The sequence below is a fragment of the Brachyistius frenatus genome, unplaced genomic scaffold (assembly GCF_029030835.1).
Source record: "Brachyistius frenatus isolate BFR_SWC_R1_liver_20210118 unplaced genomic scaffold, ASM2903083v1 Contig_103, whole genome shotgun sequence".
Taxonomy (NCBI): domain Eukaryota; kingdom Metazoa; phylum Chordata; class Actinopteri; family Embiotocidae; genus Brachyistius; species Brachyistius frenatus.
The window spans coordinates 364,481-391,112 of record NW_027210702.1 but is presented as its reverse complement, the minus strand read 5'-3'; the positions used below and the strand labels follow the sequence as shown (position 1 = coordinate 391,112).

At 43.3% G+C, this 26,632-nt stretch overlaps 1 protein-coding gene across 1 annotated transcript; it reads left to right on the top strand.

The window, feature by feature from the left end:
* The first annotated feature begins 320 nt into the window (after nucleotides 1–320).
* Nucleotides 321–15,827, top strand: LOC138628680 (DNA-binding protein SATB2-like). Its single transcript, XM_069711850.1, has 11 exons — nucleotides 321–522; nucleotides 2,935–3,120; nucleotides 5,789–5,915; nucleotides 6,140–6,263; nucleotides 7,499–7,601; nucleotides 9,773–9,823; nucleotides 10,177–10,703; nucleotides 10,789–11,037; nucleotides 11,162–11,314; nucleotides 12,651–12,842; nucleotides 13,766–15,827. Exons 1-11 carry the CDS (start codon nucleotides 321–323, stop codon nucleotides 14,399–14,401), a joined length of 2,550 nt encoding a protein of 849 aa, XP_069567951.1. The 3' UTR covers nucleotides 14,402–15,827.
* Nucleotides 15,828–26,632: the final 10,805 nt, after the last annotated feature.

Here is a 26,632-nt window from a genome sequence, read left to right as displayed (position 1 = left end):
GTCCACGCAGAAGATAATAAACGGGTCTGTATTTAGTCTGCTGTGGTCGTCCACGCCTCTTGGGAACGAACAAAGTCACGGTTGTTGATGGAACAGCCTGTAATGACTATACACTGTCAACAACAGCAAAGAAAGAAAGATGATACACTTGATGCACTGTGCAGATAAACTGGAGGAGCATTTTTATTCTCAGGTTGTTGGTGCTGAAGAAAATGTTTTCATATCTACACTTTGCTGTCCTGATGTCACTAAAACAAGTTCTTGTGTTTCTACCAGCTTCACATACCCTGCTGGGTGCTCCTCCCGGACTGTGTGGGGGGATGGAGCAGCGTGGAGGGGCAGGAGGGGGGACGGAGAGCCCCAGTCTCCGGGAAAGTGCCAGCCCAGAGGAGAGAGCTGAGAAAGGGGAAAGCCCGGCCGCCGCCGGCCCCCCACAGTGCAAGCTGAGCCGCATGGAGGTCAACGGCAGCCCGGCAAACCCACGAACCCGACAAAACGGCACACCGCTGAGACCACTAGGAGGTGGGTTGATTTGAATGAGAGACACATGTTAACTTTAATATCAAAGCTATTTATAGTGGTAAAACTGAAGCTGCAGACAGCCAGAGACAGCAAGTCTTTAATAGTTATAATTACTATGTTTGATCTGTAATTTTAGTGGCTCCAACTCTGCATTGTGTTGTTGACTGTTTTTACCTTTAAATTTACTGAGAAAAACACAGTATTTATTGGTCCTCCCTGAATTCTCTCAGTGCCTCTGACACGATGAACAAAGCTCCACATAAGCAGGGTCATATTACATGTTACATGGTCTGAACAATCACTGAGCTCTGCAAGCTACATGGCAGTCCATGAAGTTTAATAAAAAAAAAACTCTGACATGTATAAAAATATCACATTTTGTTAAACATGACATACTCAAACTCACAAATGCCCAAAATCTAGTTTTATGCATGCAAGTTCAATATTATTCATTTATTTCTGTCATGTTGGAAAATATAACAATTGTTTTTATACCCTAGAGTCTGAGGTGAGTTTACAAATGTCTTATTTAACTGACAGAAAATCAATTTACAGTGAGATAACCCTTAATTTTAAGAACCCAGAATCAAAAGAATCTGGCCTTTTTGTTTGATCAAGTCATTCATTTTCTTTTTAACAATTTTCCAGCTGTAATTTCAGTTTGAATTATAATGATTTGATCTGTATTAGATCATTTAAACCTTTTGGCTTTTAGACTGACACCCAGCAAATTGAGGGAGTTCACCTTGAACTCAGGGAAACTGATGTCAAACTTTACAGTCCAAACGAATAACTACCCAGAAACAAGGCAGATTCATTGATAATGAACTTCAGCTGCAGCTCTGATATCTCTTGCAGTCCAAGTTTAGTATAACTTCCTGAAATGATGTGACCTTCACACCTGCGTCATGCAGCTACTGCCTCAATGAGGCGTGCATTGCCTTTTCCCCTCACCTCCGTGTGTGGCCGTTCTCAACACTTATTAACACTTTTCCCTTCCTTTGTGGTCAGATGATACTCTGTACGGACTATTTTAGGAGCCAATGATCTCCTTCTGTGTAGTAAAGACTTTACAGAGCGCTCTGTTGCCACAAAATGGGCTCTAATGGCAGCTTTTAGTAGCATAAAGACCTGTGATAGATACTAAAGCGTTAGCGCAGGGCACCATCTTACAGTCTGCCAGGGACATGTGGATGACAATGGTGCCTGCCGTCTCTGGGTGAGGTCGCGCCACACACACACACACACACACACACACACACACACACACACACACACACACACACACACACACACACACACACACACACACAGTTAATATTACAAAGCAGCATGCACACTCAAAAATACACAGCAAACACTCACGCACAGATGCCCATTATTCTCTCATGCAGTTGAAAACATCATCATGCATCATCACACAAACATTGTAACAGTACACACACACACACACACACACACACACACACACACCAGACATTCTGCTGCGCCGCCTCCCTCCGCCCTTCCACTGGGTGGTTGGGTTATTGGCCGATAGCGTGCCTGATGCTGCTGCGGTTTGGCTCCGGCTGATCCGTCACTGACTCGTCAGGAGCAGGATTGATAGCTCGTTAATTAGCAGGTCCTGTGGGACCGAGCAGTGGACTGGATGGGTGTGAATGGTTCCAGGCTCCGAGGAGCTCCCAGCACTCGCCCAATAACACTAACACTCCAGACCAATGTAGGAACCAGCTTCACCGCTGGAGTCGTGGCACCGCTCGTGAGTGCGAGATGCAGCACTTTAATGGCGGTTCTGGAAACAAGTCTTATCCCTTGTGGCTTTTAATATGTGGTTCAAACACAAATACAGTTGTTCAATCTTACACTGACTTACATGCACACTGGCAGCTGGCCAGTTTAACCAGAGTCATACTATGAGACCACCAAGCAGCTTTGCTGCTGCAACACTGACGCACGACGTCCTGAGCACACAGAAATGTGCTGAAACATGTTGCTGTCAGACTTCGTTTCAGGAGGAAGTCCTTTCACTTTTGTTCTGTTTACAGCACCGAAACATGGCTGACAAAAAAGAAGCTCAGAAATCCTCTAAAACAGTTCTTCTCTGCCAGATTTGTGCACATTATGGATCTCCTCATTGCCAAAAAAAAAAAAAAAAGACCAGGCACCTTAACAGTTGCTAAAATAGTAAACAGGAATCCCACACGTATTATTTCACCCCCAGATCGGGGGTCACTTATGAGATCTGGATATTCAAAACCTTCAGAAAAGGAGCGGGAAAAACTGGACAACGTGGACATGAGAGAACAATAAGCAGCTTCCAGGTGCTGCTGACTCTGGTATGATCAGAGCTACATGATCTGAACGTGTACGCGAGAGGCTGAAACGGTCTCCCTCTCTGTCTGGTCCTGCCAGGGCTGATGATCCCGGTGTACTGTGTGGTGGAGCACGCAGACGTGGGGAGGGCCGGCGACTTCGAGGGCCGCGGCAACCGCCACGCCGAGTTCGTGTTGGTTCGGAAGGACGTCCTCTTCACACAGCTGGTAGAGACGGCGCTGGCTGCTCTCGGATACTCCCACAGCTCAGCTGTACAGGCGCGTGGTAAGTAGTGAGTGGATGGGACTGTGAAGGTAAACATTTGTTGTGTCAATTCAATGCGAGCTTCTTTAGTACGAACATATATGAGAAATCCCACAGAAGCATGTGATCAAACTGCAGTCCTTTGGTCATCTGGATATACAACTTTTAATACAGCTTCGTCGCGACCTTGAGAATCATTGCTCCTATAAGATGTGTTTTGAGGCACGTTTACTTGGGGTGGTTTCAACTTCCTCCCTTACTCCACCCGGGTTTCCTCCACTTTTACAAAACTTGTGTTTTTTTGGCACCAAATGGGAGCAGGAAGTCCAAGCCTCTGTGATGTCACTTGCTTTTCTAAAGGTCATATGAAACATTTGTTGACTAGAATTTTCTCAGCCTCTTCGCCTCTTCAAATCTCATCTGAAACAAGCAGTTATCTAAACTTTTCCATTCTTACATGCTAATGGAAAACATCTCTTGATTCAGTCTCTCTTACCACTTTGTTTAGTAATTGATGAGTAATTAATGATTTCCAGCAGCAGCTCAATAGAGTATCACTGGTTTCCAGATGGGTGTGGTCTGCCACACGATGAGTGCTCAAAACTTTAGGCAATCTCAGAAAAAGTATTTACCAAGAAGGTATTTTTAAAGATAAATCCGTGTTTTCGCTGACTCACATCTCCTCGTATGATTCAGTCCTCCCGAGCTGGCAGCATGAAGGTTAAACCGAACAATAAGTTCATATGTGAACACCTCAGACCTGCACTCAAGCTTTTCTTCTCATCACTGTGAGATCAAAACAGGAGGGCATATAACATCCAGTCAACCGTGAAACAACAGCCTACACACACACACACACACACACACACACACACACACACACACACACACACACACACACACACACACACACACACACACACACACACACACACACACACACACACACCGAGTCGGGCAGTTTGACATTCCTGGTGTGTCCCGTAAACACAGGGCACTCTAACCAAGTGGCCGACGCCCTGCGACCCCCCTCGCCTCTCCCAAATAGCTAGGTTTTGTTCTGGGAAAATAGCCTTTTCTTTTCAAATAAATAATTTTTGGCTGGAGTCATGCATTTTTTTCCCCTCAGTGTGGTCACAACCAAAATTACACAGAGTCTCTTCTATTTTCTTCTGCGATGGAATTGCGTCTTGCATAACTTTGAGTGGATAAGTATTTTTAAACTCTTGACTGAGTGGCACAGAGATTTTTCTTTAACTTGCACATTATGGCTAATTAAAAAGCGGCTATTTCTTATTTTTACTGTCTGGTTACTTGTTTTGGTTTTAACATGGGCTTAGGTGAACTGCTGAGCAAAATAATCAAACTAAATTTATTTTTATGCCACTTAAGGTTTTGGAAGCATTCACTGATATTACTCTCTTCAAAATAAGCATTTACTGTTTTGTAAGGCTCGCAAACCTTTAATAGTTTTAAGAACAATTAAGAGGAATTATATTGAAACCAACATTTTTTAAATATACTTCATGAGTTTTTACAGCACCTTCAAATCCCTCACAACTGTTGAAAAAACTTCACAACTGAGGTCCCATCAGTAGTTGCATGCTTTAGCTTCCTGTAACTCTGACGGGCAGGTTCTTCCAAAGCACGGTAGGAGACAGAGGGGAAAGTTCGTTAGCTGATCTCGGAGAAAAACTTTGTCTTAATACATTTCTGCCATGTTTCTGTGGTGAGTAGCTTCATAATGAGACTGAATTTCCTTTTTGTTTCACCTCATTATTCAGTCTGACATCTTGTTTATGTTTGCTGATTTCTGTTTCATCCATGTTTGTTGTCATTTTCGTTGCTGCCCTTCTTTTGCTGGCGTGGCAATAATGTCAGAGTCTGATCCCTCCCACAAAGCTCTGATTGGTTTGCATGTTTGGGAAGCTGTGATGAGGGAGCACAATGAGAGTGACGTGCAACTGTGAGCGAGTTCCTCAAACAATTATTTGGCATTTTTATGCTGCAAAAATCCTATTTAGTGGCCAACATGTCGACAGATACTAATAGATTATTTTGGCTCTTGGCTGAAGGTTTGTTGGTCAAATGAGCTCAAACAAAAGCCTAAAATAATTCATTTAATTTACCTTATTCATAAAATTATACCAGTAACCAGCTGATGACATGTAAAAGTATTAACATTAATTTCTAAACCACTTAGTTGCAGGAGGCAGAAGAAGTATTCTGCTGTCAGACAGAAGAATGATGACCTCACCGTGTTTATTCAGTACATCAACATCAAAACACGGCTCGCATTCGCGGCCTGCTTCAGTCTTTAAAGCTGATTTTACATTTCTCCTCTGGTTAATCAACTGCGGAGTCCAAAGAGAACCGCCTTTGTTCTTTTGCCCCTATCACCACCAGCCTCATGCAACCAAGACGCACACACACAACTGAGGCTGGCAGGCCAAGGCTGGATGGGGTCTGTGTTTGATTTAGAAGATCCTAATGTGATTAGGCCTGTTTAGATTTGCACTTCCAGTCACAGTCGTACGAAGGCCTGGGGAATGTTCAGCCCAGGGTGATGGGCAGAGTTTAACAGGTCAAAAAGCACATACAGGTTTATATTGATTAGAAAATATAGGAACATGAGAACAGTACAAAAGTAACGTGTGTGTGTGTGTGTGTGTGTGTGTGTGTTTTCCAGGCATCATTAAAGTGGGCCGGTGGAAGCCGATGCCCATCCACTACCTAACAGATGCTCCCGAGGCAACGGTGGCCGACATGCTGCTGGACGTTTACCACATGGTCACGCTGCGCATCCTGCTGCACAGGTCAGCTGCGTGTCTGTTAGAAATGACTTGAGCTGTTCAGTTAGAAGCCTTCAATAAACTAACTGAAGATCATTTCATAGCTTTGTTTGATGGTGACTCGGTGCTCCTTTTAATAAAAAGTGTGTCTGAATTATTAAAGCAGGTTCTTAGTCGGTTGAGATTTTTGCTGTCAGCTGTACTTGTGGAGGAGTATGACAGTGAAAATTGGTGTCGTTTCCTTGTAGCTTTGCCCGACTGGAGGAGCTGCCGTCGGAGCAGTGGACCCACGCCACCGTGAGAAACGCCCTCAAAGAGCTGCTCAGAGAGACCAACCAGAGCGCTCTGGCCAAGGAGTGTCCGCTCTCCCAGGTACCTGCTAAAAACGTAAAATCATTGAGAGATCTTGTCCATGAAGAGAGCAGGTTCATCAGAGGTCATGTGCCTACACGTTTCCACTTGAGGAAGAGGATGATGAAGCTGCCTCACTGAGAGTGCACCTCTTGCTGCAACTCTGAAGTATCTGCTGATTGTTTTGGGGGAATTAAATGCCAAGGGATATGAAAAATGCTAATTAGATATTCCTTTTATTTGATGTTTCTTTTAGTCTTTACAAAACCCCAAAGCGCCACATGAGCTTTTTTAAGACATAATCAGCACATTTTTCCTCCACGTGTCAAAAAAATCACTCATCAAAATCATTTTTTCAGATAAAGTCTCCTGATGAACTGAATCTGATTTTTATTTGTGCATTTTAAAAGAAAGTGATTTGAAATGTTTTTCTCGGTTTGATTCTGTTTCTGTCACACACACTCGTACAAACTCACAGATAGCCGAGATGCTGCTAAGTATTTTCTCTAAACACATGGTTTCATCATCAGCTCACCACACACTTAGCGCAGTGTGTAATCTGACTCACTCTCACACACACACACACACACACACACACACACACACACACACACACACACACACACACACACACACACACACACACACACACACACACACACACACACACAGACAAATATTGATACCATCCCATGGGAAAGGATGCAAACACGCACACCTCAATTATCCTGCTCACACACACCCTGCAGTCATTAGACTCGAGAGTGTGTCATTTTGACTTGTGATTTATACACACGACTTAGTCATGATGTAATTAGTGATTAGGGGAAGTGTGTAGGTGGTGTGCATTTGCAGCCTGACTCATGTGAGTTTTAATCCCCAGCGTTTCCCATGCAGAGCTTTCACTGGAGTCTGTGCATCTCCTGCTCTACACAAGGAGCCACAGTGCATATTAGGAAAGGGTGGGAGCGTGATGAGCTTTAATAAATCAGCGGTGATTTAGTCGGCTGTTGAGATTTCTTCGTTTCTGTAACAGAAACTCATCACTCGGTCTTAAGACGCTGCCACTCCCAGGACAAAGACTTCTGGTCAGATTGTTTGAAAGACAGGTTTCAAGTTTCAGCTAATTTTTTACTCAATTTTTGGTCATGTGGTCCTAATCGTCCTCCAAAGAATATCAATATGAATGATGTAATATGTATTAGTGTTGGTCTTTGCTTTTTTTAATATGTCAAACTGTCTCTCTGTTTGATTAGAGTATGATCTCAGCGATCGTGAACAGTTCCTACTACGCCAACGTCTCCACCTCTAAGTGCCAGGAGTTTGGACGCTGGTACAAGAGGTACAAACGCATCAAAGGTAACTCCCGAACCCTCCACTCACATTATCGAGCAGCACAGTTCAGCTCAGTTATATTCTCAGAACCAGATGTCGGGTGTATTTCACTAATTAAATCAGTTTGGTGTCCAGAACTTTCCCTTGAGGATGGCACTGACACCATAAAGCATTAAAGTGAAGCTGCTCAGTGAGAAACAAGTCAGTATTTTTCTGATTATGAGACAGAGTTGCAGATATTTGCTGGCTGTCGGAGACAGCAGTAGGCAACCTTTAATCAGACCACCGTGTTGGTAATTGGCTGCAGGCTGTGAGCTCTTACACAAATTATGACGTTGAAAGTCCTGCTTGAGTGACAGTGAGAAGCAGCTCTCACTTTAATCTGATTCATGAGATAATGCCGATAGTTTTCGAGCTAGATGAGCTTTAATCATTTTTGGTTAAAGCAGGAAGAAAATTTGTCACCAATTATCTCTTATTAAAGACAGCAAATATTGGTATTGCTGTCGTAAATTCTAATAAATCCCCTAACATTGTGTTTAGTTGGAGCCATGGTTTCAATATTCGTTACAAAAGTATTTGTAATAATAAATATTAAACTATCAAATCGCAGGTGAGTCTTATTTACTTTATTAAGTCCATCAAAGACGGGTTTGAGAGAGTTTAGAGAAGCGTTAGCTGTTAGATTCTCTGCTTTTCTTACCAAATCAAACTGAGGATGTGAAGCTGACGGGATAAACAGACCTTAAATGACTTTACTGACAGACTGTGGTTAATTGTTGGAACAGACATGTTGTTGATGCTGTCAGTTCCACGTACGTATTTCTTACAAGGACAGTGAAAAAGTCTGCGGAAAACATCAAGAATATAAAGGACTCCTCTAATGCTCAAGATTCACATGAGCAAATCAGAAGAGAAAACAGTGGCTGAAAAGTCATTATTCACAAATGCATTATTTTCCACAGTAATCTGTGAGCATCTTGTGTGGGGTTTTTTTTTCAGCCTGTGGTGCTCAGTCACCCCCCAGTTAAGTGTCCCTCTCCTGCCTTGTTAAAAACTTTTACAGTTGCTGCGACCGACTCGGCTGCACCTCACCCACCAACCGCTCAGCTGTTTATACTTTATTTGCCTTATGTTGCTGTGAAAACTCATAAAGGTGAAGACTGTCAGACTGACACTCACCTCCGGCTAATACGACTCACCTGCCTCCACCGCGGCGCTTTTTAATGACGCCTTTCCATTCTTCTGTCCACCCCCTGTCTGAGTGTGAGCACGTGTGTCAGCCTTCATGTGTCTAATCTGCTGCATGAGACGTCTGTCACTGACAGCGCTCGGTAGGAAGGAACTGTCACACATGGTTCACATTAATGTCACCCTTAATACACATGACAAAACTAAATGCTCTTAACTCCTAATGGAAAACAGCAGTCACCCCCCCAACACACACACACAAACACACACACACAGCAGCAAAACCCGGGAATAAGAGCTCTTCTTACATTTACTCCACACACACACACACACACACACAATCACACACACACACACACACACACACACACACACACACACACACACACACACACACACACACACACACACACACACACTGGGAAGGTAAAAATCTGATGCCCTGCCAAACCTCACTCCAACTTGTATCCCCTAATAACCGAAAATGTGACTCCCAACCAAACCCAGTAGAAGCATAACAAGAAGCAGATTTCTGCGGAGACGAGCGGAGAGGCCGTTAAAATCTAGGAGAGCAGAAAAGACGGCGTTTCGGTGCCGCGATAAAGAGGAAACATTCCTCACTTCTTTAAAAAATCTTATCTGGGGAATGCGGAGACATGAAGTGAAAATGTGACTTCAGTGCAAAGAGAGCTGTGGTTTCCTTCTCCTAAAAGATCACAACACGGTGAAGAGTCCTCCATGAAAAGGTCGCCTGTAGCTCCACTCTGAAGCTCCTCTGAAGACCGTCTGGGATTTTTAGGGTACATTTTAATTACTGTAGAAGCTTCAATATTATTCGAGCAATTCGATTTTTACTCACGTCAGATGCTGTGAGATTTGGAAAGTGAAAGAATACCTGATTTAAATTAAGGATTAATGGACGAGATATAATACTGTTGAAAGAATATGTATGCACAAAGCAGACGGGTATTTAACTGACAGACTTACTGTTGTTTTCCTTTCAGGTGAATACATTGACAAGATGTGGACATCTCAGGAGAAATCGGATATAAAAGGTATGTTTGTCAGTACGATGATGTACCTTGTGGTGAACATGTTGGAGAATTTGGGTTTCAGTGACCAAATGGATGGAAAATAAATTGGCAATTTGGGTGTTGCTGACAGGAAACTGCTCATTTTTCCACTACAAGTATGACGTCTGCAAAAAAATCTCACAAGACTCTGAGCGGTGGCTTGTAGCTGTTGAATGTTCAAAATGTCACTTAAATTGTGTTTATATGGTGTAATTTTTAAGCAAATCAACTTGTAATGACTGTACGTTCAACTCAACACCGGCTGTTTAAGGAAGTTTGATTGTAATTAATGAAAGATGCTTCTAAATATATTGACCCAAACCTGTGTGTGACAGTGGAGAGGGATTTGGACCTCAGCATCATCACCCATCGCCCTCCCTCCCTCTTACCCTCTCCGACGCATCTGGGCACCCTGGGCGGCCCTGGAGCTCTTCCCATCAAGAGTGGCCTCGGGGAGGCTCCCGCCCAGCCTCACGGTCTGCCTCACTCTGTCGGCCAGAGCCACCCCAGTCCTCCACTGCGTCCACAGGCTCCGCCCCTCCTGGGCCACGGCGGACTCCTGTCTCCCCAGCTCTCCCCTCAGCTCGTACGCCAGCAGCTCGCCATGGCCCACCTCATCAACCAGCAGCTGGCCGTCAACCGCCTACTCGCCCATCAGCACCCGCAGGGAGTCAACCAGCAGTTCCTCAACCATCCCCCCATCTCACGGACCTGTAAGGTCCCCGGGGCCGCGACGGAGCCCGGCCTCAGCTGCTCAGGGGTCGACGTGTCCCCCGACATCTACCAACAAGTCAGGAACGAACTGAAGAGGGCCAGCGTTTCCCAGGCCGTGTTTGCCCGAGTGGCTTTTAACCGCACGCAGGTGAACTGACTCATAATGGACATCTAGAGACTATTAGATAAGATGAATGTCTCGATAAGTAACTTTATGCCCGTGCGTCCTGCAGGGTCTGCTGTCAGAGATCCTTCGTAAGGAGGAGGACCCTCGCTCGGCCTCTCAGTCGCTGCTGGTCAACCTGAAGGCCATGCAAAACTTCCTCAACCTGCCAGAGGGCGAGCGAGACCGCATCTACCAGGAGGAGAGAGAGAGGAGCACCAGTACCAACCACAACCACAACCACTCCACCAACCACATCTCCAGCTCCAGCTCCAACACACACAGACACACAGGGGTGCACATGCAGGTACACACACAGGTACACACACAGGTACACACACAGGTACACACACAGGTACACACACAGACACACACATGCACAGACCTTTATGGAAACCTAGAAAGCCTCATTGCGATCTACTTGTGCGTCTCGCTTTGTGCAGACAAAATGCAGCATGTCTGGTCCCGAGCTGCAGCTGAAGCTCGACTCGCTGGTGAACATCACGTCGGGGATGTATGAGGAGATCCAGCAGGAGATGAAGAGGGCGAAGGTCTCCCAGGCTCTGTTCGCTAAGGTGGCTGCCAACAAGAGTCAGGTCAGTCCCGAACTGTCCTCACAGCTCTGTTGATACTGTTGCCTAGACGTCCACCGAGCTGCAAAACAACACTCAAGCCTGAACTTGTATTTAGATGCATGCTTGATATACAAATGTTTTAACATGAGCACAAAAATTCAGAACTGATAACTCATTTGGGTTATCAGTGAAATAACTCAAAATGACTTTTTGAATGACACATTAACCCAATGCTAAACAATCGTTGTACACACTTACACTATTTTTTTAGCTGAGTCGATAATGTTTGAAGGAGCTGAGTAGCGGGGAAGTGTGTGACTGTGTGTGTGTGTGTGTGTGTGTGTGTGTGTGTGTGTGTGTGTGTGTGTGTGTGTGTGTGTGTGTGTGTGTGTGTGTGTGTGTGTGTGTGTGTGTGTGTGTGTGGGCGTGTTGGGTATCTGATTACCCGCTGCGGCATGCCATCGTGGCTCCATCCTACGATAAACAATGCGGGTGATCGAGGGCGAGATCAAAGGGAGAGCGAGGGGGACACGGAGAGAGGGCGAGACGGTTTTAAAGTTAGTCGGTTGCATTGAGTCTGTATAAAGAAGTCAGAAGATGTTGAAACTGTTTCCAGACAGAGTCAGAGAGGAACGTGAGAGAGACACGGAGAGAAAAGTCTGACATAATAAAGGAAAAAGGATGAGGACAGAGAAGACAGACAAGTAGACGGAGGGATGATCACATTATTACCATTAATTTCCAGGCTGAAAGCTGTGTATAAACAACAGCTGGTTGCAGATCCCAGGTCAGCCTAGCAGAGATAATGCAATCTTCACACAGATACACACTCGCAGACACTCACTGCTCTTCTCCCATTTTTCTTGTTTTTTCTTTCACCTCTCAGGGAATAACTTTCACTGTGTTGTGCTCAAAGATAACATATAAATAAATTGCGGGTTTGTTTTAAAAATTAGAGTACAAGACATAGTACACTATATTTCCTGATGTTTTTAATCATTTGCACAGAAGACCTCATCAGAAATGTAATAAAATGAAGCCTTAAATCATGAAACGAGTTTCATCTTAAACTCTTTTCTCTTCAAGGAAACTATTAAACCTTCCTGTTTCTATAGCTAACAGTATGTACCTCTATAATGCCGTGCTCACATACATTTACAAGTCTATACCAAAGCTGTATCATCATCTATGGTACCATGCTGTAACACTGGTGGCCAAAACTGTTGCAAACTAATGAAATGAAAGAAGCGAGTGAATTAGCGTGCTTTACTTCCTCCTACATGTAATTTATTGCTTTCAGTAGGATGTAGATGCTGGAACTCTGGTAATAAACTGTCTTCGTCCGTGCGTGCTCCAGGGCTGGCTGTGTGAGCTGCTGAGGTGGAAGGAGAGCCCGAGCCCGGAGAACCGCACGCTGTGGGAGAACCTGTGCACCATCAGAAGGTTCCTGTCGTTACCTCAGGCCGAGCGGGATCAGATCTACGAAGAAGAGTCGAGGCAGCAGCACAGTGAACGGCTCCACACCGTCCTGCACATCCCGGACCAGCAGGTAACAAACACGCAGCCGGTAGCCACGGGTACTCGTTTGTTTTGTGGTTCACTACAGCGGTAAAGAATGGATTCATTTTTTTTTAAAACACAACCACTCTGAACCACAGTGCAGCCATCTGCACACAAAAGACACAAATCAAAGTGTTTTTACGAGTGAGAAAATGGAAAAAGCAGCATGTGAGTGCAGAAAAGTTTCCTCCGTCTCTCTCCGTCTGTCTGATCCCACCACCTGCTGCTCTCAGCAGCCCTCCTCTTTGTCATGTTTGTGTCCCATAAGTCATTGAAAATAGAAGTGGTAAATGACCAGCCCACACATTTCCTGCTAAACACTCCTCCATCCCACCCTCTCCCCAAAACCAAAATGCTCTCCAGTCTGGCCCTAACCTCAATATTATTCAGAACATAGCCTGTAATTATTGAAGCAGAGAAAAAGGAATTGCCATTATCTTTATTTAGGTCCTTTAATTTTGATGGACCACAGATTTATGGTGTTGGATTCCTGTGTTTGGGTGTGCAGGCCACCCCACCCTGTTAATAAGCTCAAGTCGTGCGGTTGTTTGTGTGATGAATTTGGGAGTTTAGCGTGCATGTCGGCGGCTGATGGAAGCCGGTCAATCACGCTTCCGCTTGTAGTACATGTTCTTTGATGACAAGTTAAGGTCCACTTATGAGCAGATCTTTCAGCTTTGAATGGAGGTGGCTCAGTTGAACTGTCTGGAATCTGACTCCTGTAAACCAGTGTTTGCACTTAGGGGGAGGGGGGTGTAACCTCTGACACACACCAGCAAAGACCCTGAGATTTGTGTTAAAGGTAGTTGAGCTTGTTTTTTTGTTTTTTTTATCTCCTTCCAGGTCTTGAATGAACTTTTACACGCTTTTATAAAATGCTAAAATTGTATAAATGTTTTATTTTCTGAACAGATCCTCCACAGACAGCCGCTACCACCTCTGACATCTCCATCCCCGATTCATGAGGATCCCCAACCCATCACCCTGCCCATGTTGCAGGGTTCAGAGAACGGGCCTCAGCGTGGGATGAGCCCCGGCCTCGGAGGCGGCGGAACAAAGAAGGCCCGATCACGGACTCGGATTTCCCTGGAGGCCCTGGGAATCCTGCAGAGCTTCATTGGGGACGTTGGACTCTACCCCGACCAGGAGGCCATCCACACCCTGTCAGCACAGCTGGACCTGCCCAAACACACCATCGTCAAGTTCTTCCAGAACCAGCGCTACAACGTGAAGCACCACAGCCAGGCCAGAGAGTCCGTCCCCGGGGAGGACGACCGCGAGAGCTTGAGTCCCAGTGAGGGAGGCGTCTGCACAATGGAGAGCAGAGGGGAGGAGGGTCTCTCTGCATCTGAGGAGTCCAGTGAGGACGGGAGAGGATCAGTGGAGGTGTTCAGAACAGAAGGAGGAGACGGAGGAGAAGAGAGAGACGTGGAAATGGAGGTGGAGAAGGAAGAAGGGGATGATGGGAAAGCCTCAGGGCCTGCGACGTCCTCTCTGTCCCCATACAGCAGTGTGGACAGCCCTCACTCTGCAGAGCAACAGAGATAACAGCAGAGGACACCAACAAACTGTGAAGACCACTCACAGACAACCTGTGAATAAACACACACATTTTCATTATTGTCGTCATCACCTTTACCAGAGCTGATGATCAGAGCTCGTTAATATCTGAACATCTGTGGAGAAATATTTATGTGTGGCTTGACTGAAAAAAGATCTGAAGGTTTCACCTCTACCTTCAGATCTAACCAGTATTTGTTTTTGTTTGATTCTGCCTGAAGACAGTATTTGTCACCATATTCAATACCAATTGTAGAAATATCATGTTTCAGACTAAATTGTTCAGTTCTTGACCTTGCTGTGGTTCTGGGGTCGATTCAAAATCATTACAAACTGCATTAGATCACCACAGGACACCAATTCACCAATTCTTTGAGTTGGGTACCTACTTCTTTGAAGTGGGATACGCCCATCAAAATCTAGAAGACACACGAAGCAAAATCTTATTTGCTGTCCAAATGTGCTTTCCTCATTTTAAAATGCAATAATGCAACATGGGAGCTTTTTATTGCTGTAGCTATGCAGTATTCTGACAAAAATGGTGCTTTTACAGTTATTATAAATGCATGTTTCCCCCCCTCCCCCATGTAATCCTCCCATGCCAATCAGAAAGGATATTTCTTGTCAGAAGTGGAAACACTCATTTGCCTTCTTGTTCAGGTGAGATGACGTTATACTCTGGGCCAAGGATAAACAGCACTGACATCATCAGCTCATGAGACATTCACCTTTTAAAATCACAGACATGCAGGAAATAAAACGAGAACGTCTGTCCAAGCTGAAGCCCAGGTTATTTTTCTTTTAATATTTCATTTGTTATCTCGGTGTTCTTCCCATGATGCTTCAGGAGGTCCCTGCAAAGACTGATCTGTATGTGAAATTGTCACTTAACTAAACATTTCCACACGACCTTCCATTCATATTTATTAGCTTTATATTTACTGACATTCTAAGTATCATTGTTGTAATTATACTTTTATTATTATTTTCTTTGCTATGACAACAAATATCTACGTAAATGTGACTAAAAACAGGACGAGAAAAGTTTGAGCAGTGTAAAACACTTTTTAAAGTATGAACTTTTATTTTACTATTTCTAAAAGAGACTAAAAGGACAATGCACATTTAAAACAGTTTTTTAGAGGACATTTTATATGTACATTATGATGTAAATGATGACAATCCACCTGCAAAAGGGACTCTGTCTTTATATCCAGGATGCAACCACTGTCACTTAACACTGTGTTGTGTAATTTGTGCCACAAAGGAAGAGGGAATGACAAACAAATCATGTGCATTTATTTCATCTCTCTCCTGGATGGAGCGCACAAACTTTCTAATTTGTTCCACTTTGCCGTTTAATCTTTGTTCTTTCTGTTGTGGGCAGGACATGAAAATCTGATAAAAGTTTTCCAAAGTATTCTCTGTGTGGGACGTTTGCCCTCTTTGCCTCGTAAAAACTTCTAAAAGTTGCACAGGTGCACAGTTGCAAAATCCTCTGTGTGAAAAGTGGTACTTGGGATATTTGGTTTGGTGCAGGATTTGAAAAGTTTGGGAACCTTTGAGCGAGATAATAGAAAAATGTGCATTTTTAAAAGGAAAATCATGCAAAAGTTGGCAACAAAACAGTTGTCATTCCACTGCTGATCCGAAGCTCTCGCATACCACGACTGGAACCACAAACATTATAAAAAGAACAGCTGTCAAATGCAAATGCAAAATGCACAGTCCTTAACAACCTAACCACAGACATATGAATGTAACAGCAGTGGCTGTAAACGGCAAAATATAAAGTGTACAATGCAATTAGATGGGAGGGGGGCACAGAGTCTCTTTAAATCTCCTTTACAACACGTATTTAAACTCCTGATCACTGTGGAATAAAGTATCAGACACAAAAGAAGAAACGCTGTCTGGGCTGGAAGAAGCAAATGTTTAGTGAAACTATACGAGTGGACGATCCTTCAGAGCTGCTGTTAGGAGGAAGATGAAGCTGATGAAGCACATAATAGCATAGTTTTGTTTAACTATGTGTAAAATTCAGGATTTGAGAACAGTATTACAATCAGTTGTAGTTCTGTGTTTCCAGTTTTTGATAAATATGTAATCAATCAAATTATAACTCATATCTGTTACACACTACCTATCTGCTGCTAAGTGTGCAGATATCAGTGCAGTTATTGGCTCTGGGAATCATTAGAAACAGATTAATTTATGAGTCCTGCTGACTGTGCAGCTTCACGTCTTCTTTATGTGCCAGAACACCTGATAACAATTTGAATTAATTGAGCCAACGCTGTGTGCGAAAGGTTCTTGTTCATATCTCCATCTGTCAACCTCTCAGCTGTTACATGTTTGGCTTTCAGGGAACTCTTGGTGATGTTCTGTGGAAAAAGAATTGAGATGCAACTCTGCGGTAAGCATCTGTACACTGAAGGCGTGTGTATTAGGTCATTTTTGTGTGTAAAATGTCTGCTGTTTTATAGACCAGCTAAATGACTACAAATGACTTCTCCCAGTGGCCCTGTTGTCACACACTTTGGGGATTTTGAGGAAGACCTGTATATTGTAACGAGGAAGAAGCAGGAGGTGTCATGCAAACAAAAAGCTGGTAATCCAATAACAAAGTGAGTCCGCTGCGGCTGAATCCAAAAAGAACTAAAAATGCAAAATCCCAGAGAAGACACTAAAGCAATGAATAACTGACAGGAACACAACGTAATTAGCATGAAAAAAAACAAAAGAGAAGAAGAGAACCAATACAGGAGGGAGAGGAAGACCACGAGGGACAGCTGAAACTAATCAGGGCGAGTCTGACAATCAAACAAGGGAAGGTAGCAAAGGAGAGCAAGATGCAGCGGGTGAGTGACAACAAGGTAAAAAAAAGTCAACCCAACTCATAACGTATCTCTTTATTTACCTGTTTGTTTCTCACAGTCCTCGTTTCATTAGAGTAAGAAGCAGACAACTCAGTCACGGAAAAGTCTGTGGAAAAGTTTAACAAAAATTGAAGCTAAAGTGTCAAATCTAATTTGGGTACGTGTGTTTTATGGATTTTTTTTCTGTGTTCATTGTTGGTTTGAAGTGCGATGAAAACTAATTGGAGATCACAGTTAACTCGCATTTAATTTTACAACTGCATCAGTGAGTGTCAGCACGGTCCACCGGCTTTCTGCTCACACAGCTGGCTATTAGAGCCGTATGGCAGGCTGATACGGGGCCATTAGAGGTGTGTGAGTGTGTGTCTGTCTGAGTGCTGTGGGACGGGGACGCAGGTGCTCAGTGGGCTGATATTACCCAGGATGCTCGAGGTGGGGGGAGTAGGGGTTATAGAAGGAAGGAGGCTCTCTGTGGAGCTTGCAAACACACCTGTGATCCCCTACTAGCACGCTCACACACACACACACACACACACACACACACACACACACACACACACACTGTGCCCCCTCAGCCTGCTGCACTGCAGCATGTTAATACACACTCTGATAAACAGGCTAATACTCACAGCGGCCACATTTCACACACCATTGACCGCAACACACGGTAATCAGTGAAGCCAACACGTGGCTCTGTGTGTGTGTGTGTGTGTGTGTGTGTGTGTGTGTGTGTGTGTGTGTGTGTGTGTGTGTGTGTGTGTGTGTGTGTGTGTGTGTGTGTGATGATTTGGAGACTTCTGTGGACTTCTGTGTGTTGCATACGTGCAACAAACACAGTGAGCACAGTGAGGCACGAGGCAAAGTTATGTGTGAACAGAAAGGGCAAAGCTAAGCATTTTAAAAATCCTTGAGGACAAATAAGAAATCTGACATGTCTGAAACATTTTACTCGTGCAGATAAGTCAATAGATTTTAAATAAACTAAAACCTCGTTGCATGCAGCGGGTAACCTTCTGGTTTGACCCCATGATAAGATGAATGGGGATAATGTCGTTTTTTGAACAAGAGAAGAAAAGTCATCAAAACAGATTTTGTTTCCGCTCCTTAAAAAATTGAAAACTCCACCTGAGAATGTGTCATTGAATGTGTTGGTAGGGTGTCATGCCAAGATGTGTTCAGGGTGTCACATATCATCTTCAACTATACATGGTATAACTAAACATTTTTGGTTCACGATACACACACACACACACAGATGGTGAAAACTCCACTAAAACACCCAAAGATGAAACGAGTCAGAATACGACCACATCACATCTCCTTCAAAAACAAACATTTAATTATGGCAGCTCTGCTGCATTAGTGGCGGACCAGCGGGTTTTGATGTGCGCCTCTAAATAGCGTTACATTGAGCCAGTAACATTTTTTTTTTTTTTTTTTTTTTTTTTTTTTTTTTTTTTTTTTTTTTTTTTTTTTTTTTTTTTTTTTTTTTTTTTTTTTTTTTTTTTTTTTTTTTTTTTTTTTTTTTTTTTTTTTTTTTTTTTTTTTTTTTTTTTTTTTTTTTTTTTTTTTTTTTTTTACCCACAAACAGACATTCAAAGCAAATCACTTCAAGAGGAAAATGAAAAACAATTTAAGACTAATAGGGCTTTAACTTCTAAAAGTCTGGGATCTGATAATTTAATGTTCCGTTTCAGTAAAAAGCAACATTTGTTGTAAATACAAAAAAAATAAAAACTTGCCAACAAATACGTTGAAAGCTAAATTAGAGTGCTCATTTTGTTTTGGAACAACTTTAAGAATGAGGATCCTATTTTTGGGTTGCTCATTGATGCATGTGGTTTTCTATATTTGTTTCTCTACAGCTGATCAACATTTCGTTGAGCTCGATATCCAGAGAGAAGCTATCCATCGTATCTGCAGTTTCCCTGGAAATCAAATCCATCGTACTTCTATCTGCCGCGGAGACTATATAGTAAATGTTGAGTGACATGACGAAAAGACACTGTTGGCCGCAATCTTCAGAAGCTGACAGTAATGGGTTTGTGCACATCAGCACGGAGCTGGTTTACTACCTATTTAACCCACATATGTCAGAGTTGAGGTTCCCAAGTACTTTATCTTTTAACACATGGAGTCCCACAGGGGAAGGTCCCCTATTGCTTCTACTAAGAGTGAATGATGTGGAATCCGCTCGTGACTCATTTCACCATTTAGGTTTCATCGTGCGGAACAAGAAAGGTGAATATGCACTCTGTACATATCCATTTGAGTAAAGGGGCTTTGTGACGCGCCTGCTTCCAGCACATCATCTTGTGTGATGTGGTTTGAATCAGGACAGATAAAACAACATAAAAGAAAAAGAGAAGGGGGACATGTCCTCATTTCAGCTTCTATAGTGATCTCTGATGAGGGACAGAATATACTTTAATCCCAGTATACACAAAACTGTGTTTACTAAATGATAATGTAGTTGTCGTACTCTGGTATAACATCAATAAGTAAAAGGTGCAGCTCAGTGCTGCACCTTTTGTTGTCAGTCTATTGATCAATACGTACAGCAGCATTAGTGCATCCCTGAGCTTTGACCACAGCACCATCCTGAAAGCAAAAGCAATGATCTATTAAGTCATTGTGTAGTTAGGTAAGGCAGCAGTGGCTTAATTCACGCTTTGTAAATAATTGTGTCATTGCACAGTGAGCTCGCTTCACCACCCTGGATTTCACACCATATCCACCTCTTCCAGCTTTGGGGACTTTCAAAACCCCCAAAAAAACAACCAATACTAATCAGCTACTTTCCTCTAGAATAGTTTAAAGGACTCTAAAATTGTAAATGACTTCTTAAAAGATCTGCAGTAACATTGGCTAAATTGCGAGCCAGCAGCATGTACTGCTGTCGGTTTCATTACGCCAGATATCACAACGCATTGTTAACGTGAATGTCCAAGAACATGAGGATTCTCAGAGTAGCATGATCGGACAGTAACTTTATTTATACTTTACATAACTGTGATGAGCAGTGCAACACAAGGATTTTTAATTACTGAAACATAATTTCCTGTCAAGAGATTACTTTTGCTTTTATCCTGTTTCCTTTTTAAATATTTATCTTGCGTAAGAGCAGATTCACTTCTTTATAATGTATGTAACTACACTTTTTCCAATTTATCTACCATGCACAAACTGATTCCTTCATTTTGTAAAGGTTGTATGGTGAGTACTTTACTTTATATGGAGGAAATGACCTTGAACTTACTTTTTGCTAAATGGCAAAACTAAATGGTCAATTTAGCAATCTACCAAACCAGCAGTTTTCAGTACTTGATTTACGACTGAAGTCCGCCAAACACATACAAATCAATAATCATGGAAGAGATCCTTTCTGCAACGTGTATATAGACATGTAAAGTAGAAGGATGCCTTGACTGGACCACAGCTGAGTCCTTTAACCCTTTAAGCAGACAGACATGTATCAGTCTGACCTCAGTGTGAGCCACTGGAGCCGTGGAGGAAGCACAGCTGGCCGGGTGGCTGCGGGCTCTCGACACCAGCTGCAGACTCTTGTGCAGAAAGAGCCACCAGGTGTCTGGGATTTCACGCTCCTTCCTTCCTCCACTGGTTCCCACTGCAGCCTGCTGAACCGTTGTTGGGTTGGATTAGCACCGGCTGTTCCTCCACTGCGCCTCCACGGGCCCACAGCTCAGCACGCTTTGTTGCCCGCCTCCCCTCACACAACACAGAACAAAGTATGTTTGGATTCATGCTCAAGTTTACTGTGAGACGCTGTTTTGTGACCGTTATCTGGTGAAGGCTGAGAGCTGTTTGCAGCTTGTATCCTGTCATCTGACTCAGCAAGAAAGCTAATATGCATATTTCTCAAAAACTACAGCTCCAGCTTTATGTTCTCACAAACAATGTTCCATTCCCCCCATTGTTTAGTGGTGGTGGCCCTTCCTTCCTTCCTTCCTTCCTTCCTTCCTTCCTTCCTTCCTTCCTTCCTTCCTTCCTTCCTTCCTTCCTTCCTTCCTTCCTGTCCTTCCTTCCTTCCTTCCTCCCTTCCTTCCTTCCTGTCCTTCCTGTCCTTCTACTTCTCCTTTATCCAATCAGAGTGTTTGAATCCTAACCGGGAGTTCAACAGAGAAAGGAAGTCGCACACACGAGTGCATAGTGTAGGTGTATACCACGTTCAAGGAAACATATAAAACTATATAAATATGCACAAATAGTCCTGAGCATGTTCATATACAGAAATCCACACAGAGTATTCAGACCAGGCAACTAAAACAACTGCTAACAATTACAACAATTAGTGGTTCAGCATTGCCAGCCAGCCACACTGCCTGTTTATACTGCGATGGAGTACAAATGTCATAACAGAGAAGTTTTGAGACAAACAAGATGCAGCGTGCATCTATCAGCATGAGGCCTGAAAGTCCATTCTGACCTAAACTGCAGGAAAGAGGGGAAGTCTTAATCTTCTGCATGTCGAGAGAACTCGTATGTGTTTCTTTGTCTCTGTCTCTGTCCTCGGTGTGACGGATACTCGCTCCGGGACTCTAGTTTTCAGTAATTGTAGTATAGCAGCTCCACAGGTTGGAATCTAACCTCCAGATTAAAAAAAAGTGAGAGTAAAAGGAAATAAAATCACACAACTAAACCTGATTTCAGATTTCAAACACTCAGATATACTCAAGATTTTGGAAAATACTCTTTATTCCCCCAGCTTGTTAGCTTAGCTCAGCATAAAGACTGAAAACAAAGCCTGGCTCTGTCCACAGGTACCAAAATAACACCTACAGCTCACTAATCAACACGTCACGTCTAATTGGTTTTGATTAATACACAGTAGATTTCATGGAAACTTCACATTGTGGAGCTAAAAAAGCACGGTAAAGGCGAGCTCAGCTCACGATGTGGCTGCAGTCTCACTTCAAGTGGATTGAAGGTTTCGGCTGCATCAGGGCGCAGCAGGAGAGCTTTCACGGCAGCTGCTGGATTGAGCAGCTCTAACTGAATTAAGAGGAGGAAGAGAGTTTGAAAGTGACTGAAATAAGGTTAGTGGGCACGGATAGGAGTGTGGGGACATAAATGTGTTTACAGGGTCACATTGTGGGGTCCCAACACCATAAATCATTAAATCTTAGGGTGAAGACATGTTTTGAGGTTAGGGGTAAGCCTCCCAGGGGATAAATATACGTTAAAGTAAGGTGGTCTGAAGTGATGAAAACCTGATTGTGTGTTTCACGACCAGATCTCTGTCACTTTTAATCCTGCAGAACAAACAAAGAGGTCCCGGACCTCCATTGGGACACTTGAATACGATGAAGCCATCGTTAATGTTATTGGTTATCTGCTGTGAAAAAGTCTCTCCTTTTATCAGTATTAGTTGTGTCACATCTTCTGTGTTCAGGTTGCCACTTTTTTTTACAGTTGGTCTGAGGGTTCTTTATTATTGTCATGTAATTTGCGCCGAACAATGTTAAATATTTAATCCAAGAAGTATCAAATTATTAATCCAAGTATACATATTTAATATGCATCTGCATTTGTATAACATGACTTTTTAATTGAATCTAGCAGTCCACGGGGCTTTCCTGTGTTCCTTCTGGTACAACTGTAGTTTGTTGTTCTGCTTTAGTTTTAAAACCTGAAGGTAACACTTGTAGTTTTACAGATTTTCTTCAAGGATACAGTATGACGGGATGAAATGTTCTCATCAATATGTTTTGTTTTTGTTTTTTTTCCAGCGAGGATGGAACATCTGCACGGGTCATTATTTCAACATACCTGCAGAGATCCACACCCCAACAATTCGAAACTGTAATTGTACCGACTGCACATGGGCCGCACATGTAAACTGCACACTCGTGTTCAACCTCGTTCTGGCTGCCGAGGGGTCACTATCAAGTTTCCTACTGTGCATGCCTACAGTTTGTCTGCATCTCCCTGATTGTTATAGAAATGCAGTGGGTTTGGATTTAACTAATCCATTTGAGGTTGAGTGCTAACGTGCTGCCAGCTGGCTGGTGTGTTAAGGGGATCTCCCTCTCTCCCTCCGGAGGCCTTTGCAGCAGTGAAGTGGCTAGCATTAGGCTAGCACCGCTGTCACCACTGGACCAGATCCCACTTCTGAAAGAGGACAAACTGATGAGATCCTGAATAGTTCAGGAAACCGCCCTGGCCTTGCAGTAGATTGTCAGTGATCCAGCTCCTATCCGTCTCTTTCTGTCTGTCCTCTCGGATCTCTCCAGTCGTCTGTCTTCCTGGCAGGCAGCAGTCTATCCTACGCTGGGACCGAAGCCTCCTCGGCAGACAGCAGCCCCTAATTTCATTAATTATAAACCAATATGCTGCTGGCAGTCCCTCTGGAGAGGACTTTACCCAGCACTGGCATCTGTTCAGCACAAACACAGTGAGGGATGAAGAGATGGAGGGAGGAGAAAACAAGGACATCTCTGACTCCCACCATAGGTGAAGCCTGGTGCTGTGCAGGGGAAGGCATGGAGGGTGAAGGAGGTGGTGGGTGAGGTTTTATAACCATGTTAATATGGCGGCAAAGCCAAGACAGTTTGGTTTGGATGGAGAGATTGTGTGGTAGCTGCAGTATTTACTGTGGACAGCTCTTTAATATAGGAATCAGGAATGATCTTAGACAGATCTTAGACAGATCCCAAATTGGGATGTATTACAGGATTAAGTTAACTGGGGTTTGCACAGGAACATGCATTGCTCTCTGCTTCTGTTTTTCACAGCTGATTCTCCTGCCTTGAAGGAAATCTTCTACTAACTACTTATGTTTGTTAAAGAGGAGCAAAACGACTTAGAAAATGGCTGTTAGTGTTTTATGTTAGTTGTCAGTGCGGTGATGTAGAAGTGCTAGAAAGTTCCTGCACACACGTTGGGGACTTCACCTCCGGAGCAAAGCTGAAAGTTCCATTTAAACATCATCTAAATAAACTCAAATGAAACATGAATGAAAATACTGGAAGAATAATGGTGACGCAAACTCAATATATTGTAATTACGGTGACCTCTGACCTTTGCGCTAATAGCATCAACCAACCAAAAAAAGACAAAGACAACAGACAGTTCAAGAAAGATACACAATGCAAATAAACAGGTTGTTAATCCCTTCACACCACAACCTTATACACATGCATTCAAAGTGCAAAAGCATGTTGCCAAAGAGGAAGCTGTTTACGCCCTCATCATTCATAAATTATACATGTAAACACACACACACACACGCGCGTGCAGAATCACCGACAGTAATGCTACAGTTTTATTTTTATGTTGCGTTGCTGCCAAATATTAGAACAAAAAAAGGATTTATTGGTGTTGTGAGAATTAATATTAAGCACCAACTGTAGAATTTGGATGCAGAAAACAGGTATAACAAATACCAAAACAGGAATTATGTAGGCAAGTAAACTAACATTTGATAGATACAATAATAATAATAACGTTATTAATATTAACTGTATGATGGCAGAATAAGGTAGTATGCACATGCTGTGATATTTCTTTGTTGTGTTCAACCGGTTTACTGTGTATTAAAAAGAACCTGACTATTTTCAGCGAGTTAGATAGTTATGTGCTCGGTTCTGTGGATATAAGGAGCCCGTGCATTTCATTCCCAAAGAAGTGATGGGAAAAGGTGAGTTACTTCCTGTATCAGAGCAGCTTTAATGTGATTTTCAGCTCTAATTAGAGTTAAGTCACTTAGTGTGTTGTAACGATGTTTGGCTCACAGAGCAGCAGACGCCGTCCATCAGCCAAATGAAATATTAAACTGACCTACCGTGTGTGTGTGTGTGTGTGTGTGTGTGTGTGTGTGTGTGTGTGTGTGTGTGTGTGTGTGTGTGTGTGTGTGTGTGTGTGTGTGTGTGTGTGTGTGTGTGTGTGTGTGTGTTCATATTTGTAGTTGTGTCAGGAGACCTCTGTAGCACACTGTGTGTCCGTTGCGACTGCATACAGTAAACACACACGCAGGCAAACACACACGCGTACACAAATTTCTGACCTACATTCACGATACACAAACAACGGGGTGTCAAGAGGGGCAGGGCAACGAATACGTGTGTGTGTGTTGGAGGTGAAAATCTGCAGGTGCACTGGGCCGTAAATCTAATGCAAAATTAGTGTTATCTTGCTGCCAAATAATTCATGATTCCGCATCCGAAATGATCGCAGAATGACTCGACTTGTCATCCGCTCCGTCTTTGTCACTCTCCCCCATGAAGGATGTTTTATTCAAAATGTCACATGGAGCAGAAACTAGTAAATAAGTACAGCTTCAACTGGCAATTCTCTGCTTTGATCCCAAATGGCTTTTAGGCCTGATTCGAGCCAGTCGGTAAATGAATGGAATAATTTATAGACACAAAATGGGAACAAAGAATATTCACAGAAAAACAGACTGATGATGCACAACTAATCCTGAAAAGTGAACAGTTGTTAAGGATGCACAAGTGTGCTGCAGGCTGTGTCACTACACGGGTATCACTGCTAGGTGGGATAAACAAAGCACACCTTTGACTGCAGCCAGCCACACCCATCAGAGGTGCAACACGTCTGAAACATGGACTTCATCTGCGCCTACGTGCAACTTTCATTCGGAAGCGGACAGCGAGGCACCGTGCCACCCAGAATGACAGTGATTGTGTTTGTGAGTAAATAAGTCTGCTGGACAATAGAGGAGTAACATAACCGAGACAGAACATCTTGATCACTTAGGAGGGGAAGATCGGGCGCCACACCCCTGGAAATAACCAGCCACACTCCCAGATCAAATAATCTGATGAGAATTGGAGCAGTGGGAGCTGAGAGTTACTTTAAAATGCAGCTCGAGTGACTCTCTCGTTGTTTCTTTCCCCAGAATTGTATTTTCTTTCACCTGCAACCTCAAATAAAGCAATTAAGAGAGGGGAAACAGTGAGGAGACTCGGCTTCACTTTTAGTTCACTGGCCGGAGCCCAGTTGACTGTGTTTACTTTATTATAGGTCAGTGTGTGCACACCCACTAACTATAGCCAGGGCCCCAGCATATAAAACCCTAAATAATATGTCTACATTTAGAGAAATCATCGGGTGTTGCTGTGGAATGCAATACCATTGTGGTGAGGCATTTTCACAAAGGAGAAAACAACTGCCGAAGAAAGCCAGAAAAGGGACGATGAATTTGTGTCGATATAATACAATGCGATTGTTTTATAGACGGCCTGGGATGTTTCCACTGTGGGTTCAAATGTTTTAGAAGTCTCTATTTCTTTCTGAGAACTATGAAAGAAACGCGTCATTAATAAAATGACTCATTATGAGGTTATCGGTAACTCGT

What these genes read in the sequence shown, in the direction of transcription:
- LOC138628680 (XM_069711850.1), top strand. Translation starts at nt 321, where the DNA reads ATGGAGCAGCGTGGAGGGGCAGGAGGGGGGACGGAGAGCCCCAGTCTC. An exon ending in CTCAGCTGTACAGGCGCGTG is followed by an intron (nt 3,121 to 5,788) that starts GTAAGTAGTGAG and finishes TGTGTTTTCCAG; the next exon opens with GCATCATTAAAGTGGGCCGG. An exon ending in TGCACATCCCGGACCAGCAG is followed by an intron (nt 12,843 to 13,765) that starts GTAACAAACACG and finishes TTTTCTGAACAG; the next exon opens with ATCCTCCACAGACAGCCGCT.